Source organism: Prosopis cineraria, unplaced genomic scaffold (assembly GCF_029017545.1).
Source record: "Prosopis cineraria cultivar Desert tree isolate PC_DT_omini unplaced genomic scaffold, ASM2901754v1 PC14, whole genome shotgun sequence".
Lineage (NCBI taxonomy): Eukaryota > Viridiplantae > Streptophyta > Magnoliopsida > Fabales > Fabaceae > Prosopis > Prosopis cineraria.
Window position 1 is genome coordinate 26722198 of NW_026555345.1, and position 15070 is coordinate 26737267.

Below are 15070 nucleotides of genomic sequence, written 5' to 3' on the forward strand. Positions count from 1 at the left end.
TTGATACATGTGTCTATATTTAAATGTCATATTTAATTTTGCAATTGCAAGTACATTTTAATTTGAGTTAAGGTATATTTTTATTTTTAAACTTTTTTTTAGGAGCGTTGGGCATCCTATATTGATAAGTGAGCAATTTTATCCCTAAATTATTTTTTTAAAGAGCAAAAAACTCCTTTTGTAGGATGTTCGGTGCTTCTTGAATAAATAATTTAAAGAAAAAATTGTCTCACTTATGAGTAGAAAGTGCCGAACGCTCTTAAAAAAAATTCAAGGGTAAAAATTTACCTTAATGCTTTTAATTTAACTGTCAAAGAGGTGGGAAGTTAAGTAACATACTCCCTCTTATTTTTATTATAAAACACTTTTAATTGTTTGACACAAATTAAAAAAAGTTAGTTTTTTTTATATAATAAAAAAATGAAATATATTTTTATTTTTACCCTTGACTTTAAATAATAATATAACTACATTAAATAACTTCATTCTAATAAAAAAGAAGTAAAACTGGGAAAAAAGTTATTTAATTATAACAAAGTGTCCTATATTTTAAACCAAATATTATTTTTAAAAGGTGTCTTATAAATAGAATCGGAAGAAGTATTTCGTAATGATTTATTCAGTACAAATTTAATATTAAAATTCTTTATAATTTTTTTATGAAATTTTCTTTTGGTAATGTAATATTATAAATAAAGATAACATTCTAACTTCCATTTTTTGTATATATTTTTTTAAAATTACAAATGAAAATTTTTAAATATAAACTGTTCAAAATAAATCTATATAATTAATTTATAAAAATTGAAAAAAAAAATTAAATATTAAATTTGGGGAATATGCATTAAATAGAGCGTTGGTGATATAATAAATTCATAAAGATTTTAATATTTATAAATTTTTATTTTAATAAATATAAAATAAAAAATAAAAACTTTAAATTTACACTAATCTCGTCAGGTGTGAAGGAGGGAGAGATCAAAGGAAAGAAGCCTAATTGATTGAAAACCGCAGAAGAGTTGCACGCTTGCATGGCAACAGAGGAGACAAACTCGTAAGAATAGTAAAGGACGAGAAATGGGTTGTTGGCTATTGGCTTTGTTACTAAGTCAATCAAGCTCTTCCATTATTTGCCCACCTTTCCGTCGACATCGTTTGTCCTTTTCATGGTGGAGAATAGCAGGGATGCTTTCAAGGCTTCAACAAAGGCGTGCTGCTTCCCCATTTGGACTTTCCAAGAACCTTCAGCAACCCATGTGATTTCACCTGTGGTAGGGAGTAATCAGACAAATACTGACAATTAAGAATTCCAAGTTGCTTCATGATTACCCATATTCATGTGACACCATTAAATTATTTCCTATCATTTGTTGCCACGTGCGATGAAGTCAAACTATCAAGTGATAGAATTAGTTTGATCTTATCTTTCTTCTCTGATCGTGTATATATCAGTAAAAGGTATAAAAATTTCATCGCTATGCCATTCGACTTCAAATGTTAATGATGATCCTGATTGATTTACCGCTGAATTAAGACAGCAATCGTGGTGCTGGACCTTCTGGTTTGTCTTCCACTTTCCAATCGTGGCCACTCATGGCCTTGACTCTCTGCTCCGAGTCTACGGGCAATTCCCAGGACGGCAGACTCTGAGTAATCTTTTATATCTTCTTTGCGAGAAATAATCTGGGGAGTAAGCAAGTGTGAACTTGAAGAAAACCCAATTACTAGCCAAAATGCCAGATTACTTCTACTCCATCTTCTTCTTCCTCTTCTTCTTCATTGTCCTGAGTGATGCTGAGTCTAAGTCACATCTGTATGATCAAGAACATGAAGTCCTGCTGAATATAAAACAACACTTCTATCCATTCCTCAACCAGTGGGCCCCACCGAATTCCTCTCATTGTTCTTGGCTTGGGATCAACTGCGGCCCTGATAACTCTGTCACAAAACTAGATTTTGGTGGCTTGAACATCACCAAAACAGTACCACCTTTCATCTGTGACCTCAAAAATCTCACCTTTATTGATTTCCAGCTTAATTATTTTGGTGGGGAGTTCCCGAAATCTCTCTACGACTGCTCCAAGCTTCAGCACCTTGACCTCAACCAGAACAACTTTGTGGGTCTGATTCCAAACGATATTGACCGATTGGCCGACCTGCAATTCCTTAATCTCGGTTCTAACTATTTCTCCGGCGACATTCCGGCGAGCATAGGAAGGTTGAAGGAGCTGAGAAATCTTCAGCTTAACTTTTGTGATTTTAACGGCAGTATCCCGGATGAAATAGGCGACTTGTCCAATCTTGAATTTTTGTCCCTGGGTCAGAACAACGCTCTGCCTCCTACACAATTTCCTCAAAGCTTCACCCAACTGAAAAAATTGAAGACGCTTTGGATGTCCTCTATGAATTTGATTGGGAAAATTCCAGAAAGTTTCGGAGAAATGATGAGTTTGGAGGAATTGGATTTATCGCAGAATCAATTGAGTGGGCATATTCCCAGTGGCTTGTTTACTCTGAAGAATCTAAACAAATTGTTTCTTTGGAAAAATAAGCTATCTGGAGAAATACCTACAGAAATTGAAGCTTTGAATCTAACAATACTCGATGTTTCAAGGAATAATCTTACTGGAAAAATACCAGATGGTTTAGGGAAGCTCAAGAACCTAACGGGTTTGAGTTTGGATATGAATCAACTATCAGGAGAGATCCCTGAAAGCCTTTCTCATCTACCAGCTCTAGTAGACTTCATGGTTTTTCAAAACTATCTATCAGGTAGTCTTCCTCCTTACTTCGGTCGTTATTCACCACTTGAGACCTTTCAGGTTGCAACCAATAGATTGACAGGAAAATTGCCAGATGATTTATGCTATAATGGCAAGTTAGTTGGAATAAGTGCCTCTGACAACAATCTAAGCGGGGAGCTGTCAGGATCACTGGGGAGCTGCAATAGCTTGGAACACTTATTTCTGGAAAATAATAGTTTTTCCGGCAAAATCCCTGGCGGCCTATGGACGTCTTACAATTTGAAGACTTTAATGATCAACGACAACAAGTTCACTGGAGAGCTACCTCAAAGTTTGGCTTGGAATCTTTCTCGTTTGTCCATTGGTAACAATCAATTTTCTGGTAGAATTCCAGTAGGAGTATATGCCTGGAAGAATCTGATTGTGTTTGACGCTAGTAAGAATCTCTTCAATGGAAGTATTCCAAAAGAGCTAACAACTCTTTCCAAGCTAACAAAATTGCTGCTTGATCAGAATCAACTAACAGGGCAACTTCCTTCAGAAATCATATCTTGGAAATCTCTTACAGCTCTAGATTTGAGCCACAATCAACTTTCTGGACAAATTCCCAATTCAATGGATCGTTTACCTGTCCTTGCAGAATTATACTTGTCAGATAATAAACTCTCTGGTCATATTCCACCTCAACTAGGTAAATTGTCAATGACCCTCACAAACCTCAATCTCTCCTCTAATCTTCTCACAGGGAAGATTCCTAGGGAATTTGAAAACCTTGTTTATTCCAACAGCTTTCTAAACAATTCTGGTCTCTGTGCTGATACAAAAAAGCTAAAGCTTCCCTCATGCAATTCGGGTTCTAGCCTTCAAAGGTTAAGCAAGAGGTCATCTGTATCTCTTGCTTTGATCATAGTCCTAGTACTGGTAGCCTCTTTAGCGGCTTTCTTGGTATTACTCTTGATTTTTAGAGTATACAAATCAAGAAAGCAGGAATTGGATACTTCCTGGAAGCTCACTTCCTTTCACAGGCTAAGTTTCACTGAAACAAACATTGTGTCATCGATGACGGATCATAATATTATAGGCAGAGGTGGGTATGGTACAGTACACCAAGTTCATGTCGATGATTTTGGTTATGTTGCTGTGAAGAAGATATTGAATAACAAAAAGTTGGGGAAGAAACTTGAGAATGCATTCCTTGCTGAAGTTAAGATTTTGAGCAATATTCGACACAACAATATTGTAAAGCTTCTGTGTTGTATTTCAAGTGAGGATTCTCTACTGCTTGTGTATGAATATTTGGAAAACCATAGCCTCGATCAATGGTTGAACAAGAAGAATAGGTCTGACCATAATTTTGTTCTTGATTGGCCAAAAAGATTACAGATAGCCATCGGAGCTGCCCAAGGTTTGACCTATATGCACCATGATTGCTTCCCACCTGTTGTTCATCGTGATATTAAAACAAGTAACATCCTTTTGGATTCCGAGTTCAATGCAAAAGTTGCAGACTTTGGTCTAGCAAGAATACTGATAAAGCCGAGTGAACTCACTATGTCAGTTGTCGCAGGATCCTTTGGCTACATTGCTCCAGGTTAATCACTTACACCATTTTTCTTTCTCTTTCATAAGCATATAAAAGTTTCAATCTAATGGGAGTTTTCACTTTGAAATGCAGAATACATTCAAACCACAAAAATCAATGAAAAGATCGATGTGTATAGCTTTGGGGTGGTGTTACTAGAACTGACAACTGGAAAAGAAGCAAATCGTGGAGATGAACATTCATCTCTCGCGGAATGGGCATGGCGTCACGTGCAATTGGGTGGAGATGTAGAAGAAGTTCTAGACGAAGAAATTAAGGAAGCATGTTATATGGATCAAATAAGCTGTGTCTTCAAACTTGGGCTGATGTGTACTGCAATACTGCCAGCTAGTAGGCCTTCCATGATGGAGGTTCTGCAGCTACTGCTTCGTTGTAGAGACCCCTTTGGTTATGGAGAAAGGAATGTTGGGATCTGTGATGGTGTTCCTCTCCTGAAGAATTCCAAAAGGGAAAGTATATTGGATATTGATGATGATTTATAGCGTCAATGGGGCTTGCAGGTGAAGTAAATCCTTTCAGATAATACAGGAAGAAGACAAACAACATGGTCTTCAACAAATTGAGAATCTGGGGTCGATGGACAATAAAGGGCAATTGATTAAGTCAAGGTCTGACTTGAGAGCAAGGTATGATGAGACTGGTGAGCTATGAATAGCTCAGGCTTTCAAGGAAGAGAGAAGTGAGAAATAATTTTTGTTCTTTTAAGAGAGAAGTGACAACAAAGCTTGTTTTGTAACTGAAGTTGTATAATAATGTCACAATAAAGCAGTTATTTTGACATGTGAAACAAAGAGATGTTCTTACATGATGACCACTAAATAGTATCTCACCTCTTGTATTTTTAAGCAAGGGCATTGAAGAGAAATAATTTAAGATTGTGTTTGGATAGGTGAATTTAAATTAAAAATTTGAATTTAAAATTTATAAATTTTAAATTTTTTGCTTGGATGATATAAAAAATTTAGAAAATCAGAATACCACTATATGTTCCATCTCAAGCAATTTATATATATATAGAACACTTTGAGGCCAATTTTTGTTTCAATATTTTCTCCCTCCTTTATGAAACTTGTTTCTCTTACTTTCTGCATTAGTTTCTAGACTCCTGAACTCAATTTTGTCTTGATTTTTCCCTATTCATACCTTGCTTCCAATTAACTACATTGAATTTAAAACCACCACCACCAACACCACCAGTAACAACTACAACAACAAATAAACAGCCTTGTTTATACATGAAGGTTTTGATTTGCTCTAGTTTCCAACGGGAAGTACTACGCCAAAGCCTAGTTAAAACCTACCATTTTATTCGGAAACGCAAGAGGGAAAGAATGCCGTACCTATCTACAAAAGGAGCAGCATCAATGGTTGCAATATTATTTTCTCTCCTAGATCAAGCAATGGAGGCAGTATAAAACCAAATAGCAATAGATGAAGCCCCACTTTGGACTTGTCCAGTCTTTTGGATAAAACTCTGCAAGTCCAGTAACAATAATTTGGCTTCATTGTTCCATCTATTGACCTTCATGGTACACAATTCAACAACTGTACTTCTTCATCGTGGGATTAATAACCTTATTTTGAGAAGTCATCCACTCCCAAATACTAAGAGGGAGACGCTGCTTGAAGGGCTGCTCCAATACCATAGCCTCATCTCCTAACAGTTCCTTAAGAGTGTTCTCTAAGCAAGTATGGATTTTTTTTGTAGTGTTTGAATAATCCTCCATTTAGTGCTATAACTAATTTTTGCTTCACTCCATCCTTGTCGATGTCCCTTCCTGTTTTCTTCAAAATGCCTAAAATACTAGAAGCAGCTTGGTAGGCCCCACAAGCAGCACCAATGTCACATAGTTCAATAACAATCTTGCTTGTTCAGAGAGATGTATCATATCAGAGATCTTAGGAAAGGAAAGCAAGCGAAAACCTCCATTGTTATGGGGCCAATTTTTACTATCAAAAACATAAAACATGTGCTTTTATCCAGGATGACAAATCGGAGACATTAATCTCATTAGTTTAATTTAGGGATAATGGAATGTTCAGTCCCTTAAGTTTGGTTCAGTAATTGATTTGATTCCTTAAATTTAATTTTTATTAATTTGGTCCTTTATGTTTTCTTAAATTATCATTAGAATCATTTAAGTTTTAAAATATGAATTGACTTTTAATATAATTGAATGTGTAAAGTATATTGATATATGACATGTATACTTAGCTAAATGAGAAAAAATTAACCTTCAAATTAGTTTAATTTTTATCAATATAATCTCTAATAATATGTTTTGTTATCTTGTTTCTTGAAATTTTAGCGTCATTTTTTAACCTAACTAAATAATTACACTTCTTTTCATTAATTTACATGGATTTCATTTATATTATATTATCCATGTCCGTAAATTTTAATAGGCCCACTAGTTTTCTAAACAATAAGAACCAAATCAATAACAATTAAATTTAAGGAACTAAATTAATAACAGAGACAAACTTGATGTATTAAAAGTTAGAAGGCCATTAGAGTTTTTGATAGGTGGCCATGTATTTATGAGAGTTACACTTGTAACCAAGATTGAAAGGTCAATTAAAGCAAAGAAATTGACTCTAGATTCATTGGTTCATTCGAGATCCTGGGGAAAATCGAATTGATCGCCTATTGAATTGCCTTACCCTCATAGTTGTTGAATGTTCATGACGTATTTCATGTGCCTCAACTCAAGAAATACCAGCTGAATCCTTCCACATGATTGACCTAAAAGAAGCAGAACTTCATGAGAACATGACCTATAAGGCTGAACTAGAATGAATAGTATATGTGAAAGGTAAACAGCTACGAAACAAGACTATTCGACTAGTGAAAGTATTCTGAAAGAGTATCACTCTTGATGATGCTACCTGGGAGACAAAAGCCAAGACGAGATAGCAATACTCGCATCTATTTCCTAGGTATGTATTTTTATGGTTGTTTGACTTTAAGGATAAAATTCTTAAAAGGATGGGAGCATTGTAATATTATGAGTTTCTTAATCTGATAAACTAATTTCTAATTAGGGATAAATTAATAGATTAATTAGATAATTAATATTTTAGATAGTGAATTGATGTTTTGGCGTGTTGGTTGGTTAAATGGATAAGATCGGGTGGAAGAATGGTGATCCAAAGTGAAGCGTGTGGGTAGTAATAAGATTTTCCCTACAATGTCACACGTCGTGGCATATGCTACATGCGCCATAGCGCATGGCACAAAATTTGACTTTTAAGGATGTGGCTAGCTAGTAGAAACAAATGAGGAAGGGAATGAAAGACAAGAAAGAAAGGGAAAGGAGAGTGGTGGCTATTAGGGCAAGGAAGTTCAGAGTGCTGGGAGATATTTTTGACCTTCTACTTACTGGGTAAGTTTCATACCGCCCTAAGCTTCTATTCTACCCTAATTTCTTTTATTTTAAGGTAAAGAGAAATTGAATTAGGAAATTTTAAGGGGTTAGTTTCTTATCTTTTAGTAATAAAAAGACCCTCAGAAGTTAAAATAAGGTTTTACGATTGGTTAGGAAATTAACAACTAAACTTTAAAGTTGTAGGCTCAATTTCACCAAAAGTGTGAAGTTTAAAAGGAGAGAAGTGTTGGTATGGGTTGTGTTTAAGCTAGTAGAAGTGGTGAAAGGGTTTAGAGAAAATAGTTGGGTGGTTGATTGTGATTTAGTGCAGTAATTAATACTTTTGGTCAATTTGATAATTGACTTATAGTGTTAAATTATATAGATTAGTGTGGCTTGCGCGTTAGCATAGTAAAAGGAAGTTGAGAGCTTGAATAGTAAGACAAGTAATAACCTTTTTAGAAACAGAAGGATTGATATAATCAAATAATTTATTATGTTTATTAATTAGTTTAATCATTTATAAGTAAATGTCATAATATAGTTTGTGATTTTGCATTGGCATGTTTTGTAATTGCATGTTTTAGCATCAAAATAGAGATTTGACTTATTTGTTAAGTTATTTAGAAGTGGTTTTGAACAAATAGACTAAGATATATATATATATATATATATATATGAAAATGTGAAATTATGATTGTGTGTGTGAATTGACGTGATCATGTTAGGAGTTGAGAGTTCACCTTAAATGTGTGAAGAAGTGTGACAAGATAATTTATATGATCTGGCTGATACCATGGCACCTCTAGTATAGTAATGTATTTGAAACTATTACAACGGGGATATCATAAAGAAGCATTCAGAGACACTTCCAATCAACAAGGGCAATCAGAGAGTTTAAGCAGTTGATAAAACCATGGCCATGTTTGATTGTCTTCCATGTCCACAAAAAAAAAAAAGGTAGATTGACTGCATTTTGACTCTGCTTTTAAAGAGTATTTTTTTTACCATCAAGCATTGATTCTAATGAAATAGAGTATGATCACTTAAGTATAAGATCTTGTATGAATACAAAAAAAAAATGCATTTGAAATGGTTACCGCTAATAAGACCCAAGTATGCTCAAACCTGACATGGCTATTAAAAAAACAAAGATTATTTTCCCAAAATAAATTTCAATGCGGTAACATGCATGATAAAATTTAATGAAATATAATACATTGTTTATATAATTAATAAGTATAATCACATGTAAATTATAAAGTAACAAAAAAAGAATTGCAAGGAATGTGAAATCACGAAATATGGATAAGGGTAGTGAAGTTGAGATTTTTAAAAGAAAAAAGAGAAACGTTTCAACATGAAAATTATTTTTAAAACAAAGCTAATTTCAGGGAAAACATAATAGTAGATCCTTGTATTTAAATTGTACTTTGTTTTTAGTTCATATAGTTTTATTTCATTATTTTCAGTCTCTTTAATTTCATTAGCCTGCAACACTAATTAATCCTCATAATTTTAAAAATGCATATAAAGACAATGAGCTGACACTGACAAAGATAATTCTTCTATAACTCTATTAATTCATTTGCTATTATGGTAAAAATATACCAATGACATAAATATAAATCGAACATATACGATTAAAGAAAAAAAAAAGATAAATATGTGACTTTTCAATTTTACTCTTCATTAAAATTAATTATCACAATAAAATTGGCTAAGAATTACAGCTCAGTGGAATTAAGGAGGACAATATTGAGAGAAAAAAAATTCACTACTACTACATCTTTCCTTATATTTAAGACCAAATGAAACCTAAAAACTTTACCTTATAATCAAGATTGGAAGTATTTAAACATGTCTTAAATTACAATTTTGATAAAAGAGTTAATGAGCAAATGAGATCCTAAACTATTGCTCGAAAATCATCCTGACCCTAAGCTCTTAAAATATATAAAACAAACCCTAAACTTTTAAATTCATAGCAAAATAAACCTTAACCATTAACTTTTTAACACCGTTATTGTTCGTGTAGGTACTGTTGAAGATTTAATTTTTTATAAATTTAACTCTAACTATTACAATATTCATATGGACAATAATGATGTTAAAAAAGTTAGTGGTCAGAATTTATTTTATTATAAATTTAAAATTTTAAAATTTATTTTGTATATTTTAAAAGTTAAGAATTTAAAGTGATTTTTAAGTAAAAGTTTAAGTTGATATTCATTCATTAACCTTTGATGAAAAGATGATGCAAATGAAGTGGGCTAAGAGTGAAATTGCGATCATCATCATAATTCCTTTGATGGATGTACCTCTGGGCGTACGGGAGGAAAGTAATGGTTGCTTATCCTATCCAAGAGAATTAATCAATGGGATACAGTGTGTACCAATAGATTATATACCAAGTGACTTGTCACATTGGGAATATACCCTCCTATCTCTTCCTATAATGCTCTCTCACCATTCATGGCTGCAAAATATGTGTCCCATTCAATCCAGTTGTCCATTTTTTTAAAATAATTTACTAGTTAATTATTAATAGTAATGTTCGTCTAATGTTCCTTTCCCATTTTACAGATAACAACTACTTGTACCAACGGGAATTATGTTTAGTAAAAAGAACTAATCCAACATAATGTTCAAATTCTCACTAAAAATAGTGTCCACATTCAGTGCTCGATTATATTTAAGATATGAATGCTTCAAATAAAAAAATATCTTTCAGGATGATAACTCTTTGTGTTGACCCATCACTCTTTTAGAATAAGGTATGAATTGAATGTATTATGACTAATAATTTAATAGTTAAAGTTTAAAAGGGTTTTTATAGATATAACCCATGTTATGGGGTCAACTAAACAAACAATCTAATATTTGTTATGTTTTATATTATAGTCGGTTTATTGTATTTATCAATAATAAATCTTTTGTAAAGTTTTAATTTTTTAATAATAAGCATCTTGTATATAAATGAAAAACTACTTGTATATCAATATGAATTGACTATACTCCCAAACTTTTAAAAATTTGGTCCATATTTTTTAGGTGCAAATTTTTTGTGGCTAGTGAGCTAATTTATCCGAGTGTAAATCATCATGATTTTTTTTTAAAAAAAAAAGAACTGATATTTTAAATTGGGACATCAATTTTGCAGCAAAAATGCCAAAACAAGATGAAGAGAAAAGGGAATAGACAAAACATTTCTATAAATTCATATATGTATAATATTGATCAGTCATGTAAAAGATAAGAGAATAAAATGATCATAAAATTAAATTAGTTTATATCTAAGTAGTGATAAAAGCATATCATAGTTAGAATAACTTTTATTATTATTTGAATAATTAATTTTTAAAAAAATATGGTTTTTTACCGTAAAAAAAAATAAAAAGAGATAAATTTATAATTTTTAAAATTTTAAAAAATACCTTTTTATTGGCAAGTTGACTCTTTGGGTTATGCGGGTTGACAGAATTATAACCCGCACAGGGTACAAATTATAACAACCCACCCTTACTAGCTCTATTTGTAGTCCCCATGTCAACATTATGATTTTGATGGACATGTCAAGATAAATTTATTTATTTTTCTTCAAACACCTTCTCACTTTGATTATACCATTATTATTTTAACTATAAAATTATAGAAAAAATTTCTGTCAAAATTTTTTCTTATTTATAGGTATCTTTCCATTGAAACAAATAGCCAAAACATTTTTAGTACTAATACTGATTCTTTTTATGAATTTAAACACATATTTTAGAGCTCATACCTTCGACTAAGTCATGGATTTTTCTCTCCATCATTTTCTTATGTAGGATGATTATTTATTAGTAATGTTAAACCCAAGACTCATCTAATATATTTCCTCCAATTCTATTTATAAATCACTCTCAATATATTTTAATGACATAAAAAAACTTTAAACATCATTAATTTTATCTAAAAATTTAGCAAATTTTCAATTCTACCCCTATTAAATATATATATTCTATAATAATATATATATATATATATATATGTATGTATGTATGTATGTATGTATGTATGTATGTATGTATGTATGTATGTATGTATGTATGTTTAAGGTATTATATAAATATGATCAAAATGAATATACTCTTTACCTCGTAACTAGAACTAGAGGAATATATATTCTCACGTCCTATAAATTATTTCTAGCATATTTTAGTAAAACCAAAGAAAAACTTAAAAAAACTTATTAACGTTCTTTAAAAATTTAATAAAATTTCAACTTTATTCTCTATTAAATTTATATATTTTAATCACATATTTTCTCTCACTAATATTTAATAGAGTTAAAATAAAAAATAATTGGTAAAAGGTCAATAAAATACCTGTAAATAGGGTTGGAGAAAATAGATTTTTATAACATTAAGATTTTTGACCTTAAGTAAATATTGAGTTTTCACTATACCTACTAGTAGTGGTACACATTTTTTTCTTTTCTTTTTTGTTTTGTTTTATTTTGTTTTTTTGAATTAGAGGAGTAAACACTAATGACATGAGGTTACGCAAGATCAAGCCCTTGAGCTCTTACGCAAGACCTTGCATTCCACCAAATTACAAGAACATTGATAGTGGCTTGCATTTCAACTATGAACCACGAATTGACGCAATTGTCTCTCACTAGTTTTTTTTTTTTTTTGGTGGGTTTTACTTAATCTCATCTCTGCATGCTTTGAAACGCTTGCGTGGAACGTTAAGTGTGCAGAATAAGTTAATGTGTAAAAAGGAAGGGAAAGTTAACTAGCTACTCCATCTCATTCCTGAGGTTCATCTTTACAAATCTGAACTCTTGGAATTAGTCCATAGTTCAAATAATTGCTTTCATATATCCTCTTCCAATTAACTACTCAATTGCTTCTTCTAGGTAGTATTGTTTTTCAATTGGTCTTCTCTCTTTTGGCTTCCATGTTCATAACTCTCTGAGATCTCTCACACTCTCTTAGCCTAATAATGGTTTGAGAAGAAATAGAGCAACTAACGAGAGGAGGGCATTGGAAATCCACAGGGAAAGACACAAGACTTTGGTTTATTAGAAGCATCACAACTGGTTGGATCATGCATGAGTATCCCCTTCTTGGGCGGTCATGAAGCACATAAGGTCAACATGAGCACAGGATAGACACAAAACTGATCTTAACATGAAGCTGCATGCAAAGCTAGGCCTTTTCTAGTACATCTAAAATACTGAAAATCAGATTGATTATTAAACATGTCAATATATTGGGTTAAGGGTTAATGGTCTGATTAGGTGTCAAACTAGTCTTATACAAATTAAATTATTTTTAATTTTACAATATGATAATAAGGTTAAAGTGACAAAAATAGTAATAAAATATAAACATAAAAAGAAATTTAAATAAATATTTACATATTATTTTAAAATATATGTAAATATATAATTTTAATTAGTAAGAATGAAAATGGGCGTGGTGAGGACAGGAAACGTGCATAGAAAAATGTGAGTGATGCATCTGACACCTATACTTTGTTTGAATCACAAGAATCAAAATTGGAGAAAGAATGGGAGAATGAGTAGGAGAGAAACAGCAAATCAAAATGGAGTTAAGCCTGGAACTCAAGGAGCAACAAACCAAGGAGACAGCATGATGATGGAGTTAAACACTTGAACGAGGGACAGACAAAAACAGCTTAGCGACGGCGAACACCAACGAGTCCACGATGGTGAGGAAGACTCAAAGGCTGCGTCGATTTCAAAGGCTAAGAGTTGGAGATATAAACAAATACAGTGACTAAGGTATGAGTGATTTTGTGTTTTTTCTGATTTCTCATTTTTGAATTTAAAAAAATCCAAAAAGATGACATTTTGGGTTTTTTAGGGGAAAAAGTAACTTAACTAACCCGTCCAACAGTCAAGTTACGCTAAGTAATCCCTGATCAACTTCGAGTTGATCAAGTCAGCTCAAAAACGGTTTAGATGAAAAATTGGACTAAGAAAGAGGCTAGTGGAGATATAAACAATTACAGTGATTGAAGTTTGAGTAATTTTGTGCTTTTTTTTTTTTCATTTTTGAATTTAAAAAAAATCTAAAAAGATGACGTTTTGGGTTTTTCATGGGACAAAAAGTAACTTGGTTAACCCGTCCAACCGTCAAGTTAGCTAGGTTACACTAAGTTATCCGAATCAATTTTGGGTTGATCAAGTCTACTCAAAAATAATTTAAATAAAAAATTGGACTAAGAAATTTACTGTCGGGTCTGGTTTTTCATTTTACTTGATATTTGCTTACTGTAAGTACGAATGTGTGATTATGAGGCATATATTTGTTGCTTGGGCTAGTCTAATACCTATATATAGAAACTATATTCTTCTCTTTTGCATGCCATTAATGAGACAAAAGTTCTGTTCCTCCTCAATCCTGTGATCCAATATGTCATCCGAAATCTTAAACTTGCTAGTTATAAATTTGTTTTTGTCGAGATTAATTAGTGTTTGTTTGTTCATCGGCTAATTGTTCCTTCTTGATCTGTAGAACTGAAGATTCCATGCCAGCAAACCCATGAAATAAAGCAGATCCTTCTCCATCATTTCAATTTTTTCTTCTCTTATATGATGGCCACTTTTAACTTTACCCCCCCCCCCAAAAAAAACCATATAATTAACCATTACCCATACTCAAATTTATTTAAAGGAAATATCAATCAGTGCCGCAAAAAAAAAGGTTTACAAAAAGATTATTTTTGCTAATATTAAATAGTTATGAATTATTGAATAATCAAGCATTGAATATTCCAGGAGCTTATATTTAACAGTTATTAATCATTTAATATTCCTGCTTTATTAAATAGTTTTTAACCCAAAACTGTTTAATATTTATTTGAGGTTTGGAGGCAGATACTTGCGAATCATATTATTAAACAGTTCTTTGCCTAGAACTATTTAATATTCTAACAAGGAAACATATAAATTTTAATCCCTGCATTTTATTTAAATTTTATTATAAGTGCTAATATTTTCTTTTCAATGTTTCAAGTTCTTGCAATTTGTTCCATTTAAAATGTTGGTCCTTGTATTTTTTAAAAAAAGCCTTGTTGGAAGTTAGAAAAGAGCCTTCAATGGCACCAGAACGATTCTTTGCCTAGAACTATTTAATATTCTAATAAAAAAATATAATTTATAATCCTTATAGTTTAATTAAATTTTATTATAAATTTTTTTTATGTTTTAAATTCTTACATTTTGTTTTATTTAAAATATTAATTTTTACATTTTTAAAGGAAAAAGCCTTATTGGAAGTCGGAAAAGAGCCTACAATGGCACCGGAAAAGTCACCCTGCATTTGCAATGCGCTCAAAAG

At 31.9% G+C, this 15070-nt stretch overlaps 1 protein-coding gene across 1 annotated transcript; it reads left to right on the plus strand.

Moving 5' to 3' along the window:
- The first annotated feature begins 1466 nt into the window (after positions 1–1466).
- Positions 1467–5138, plus strand: LOC129293371 (LRR receptor-like serine/threonine-protein kinase HSL2). The gene is made up of 2 exons (XM_054931297.1): positions 1467–4335; positions 4420–5138. The coding sequence occupies exons 1-2, from the start codon at positions 1734–1736 to the stop codon at positions 4827–4829; spliced, it is 3012 nt and encodes a 1003-aa protein (XP_054787272.1). The 5' UTR covers positions 1467–1733; the 3' UTR covers positions 4830–5138.
- The last annotated feature ends 9932 nt before the right edge of the window (positions 5139–15070 follow it).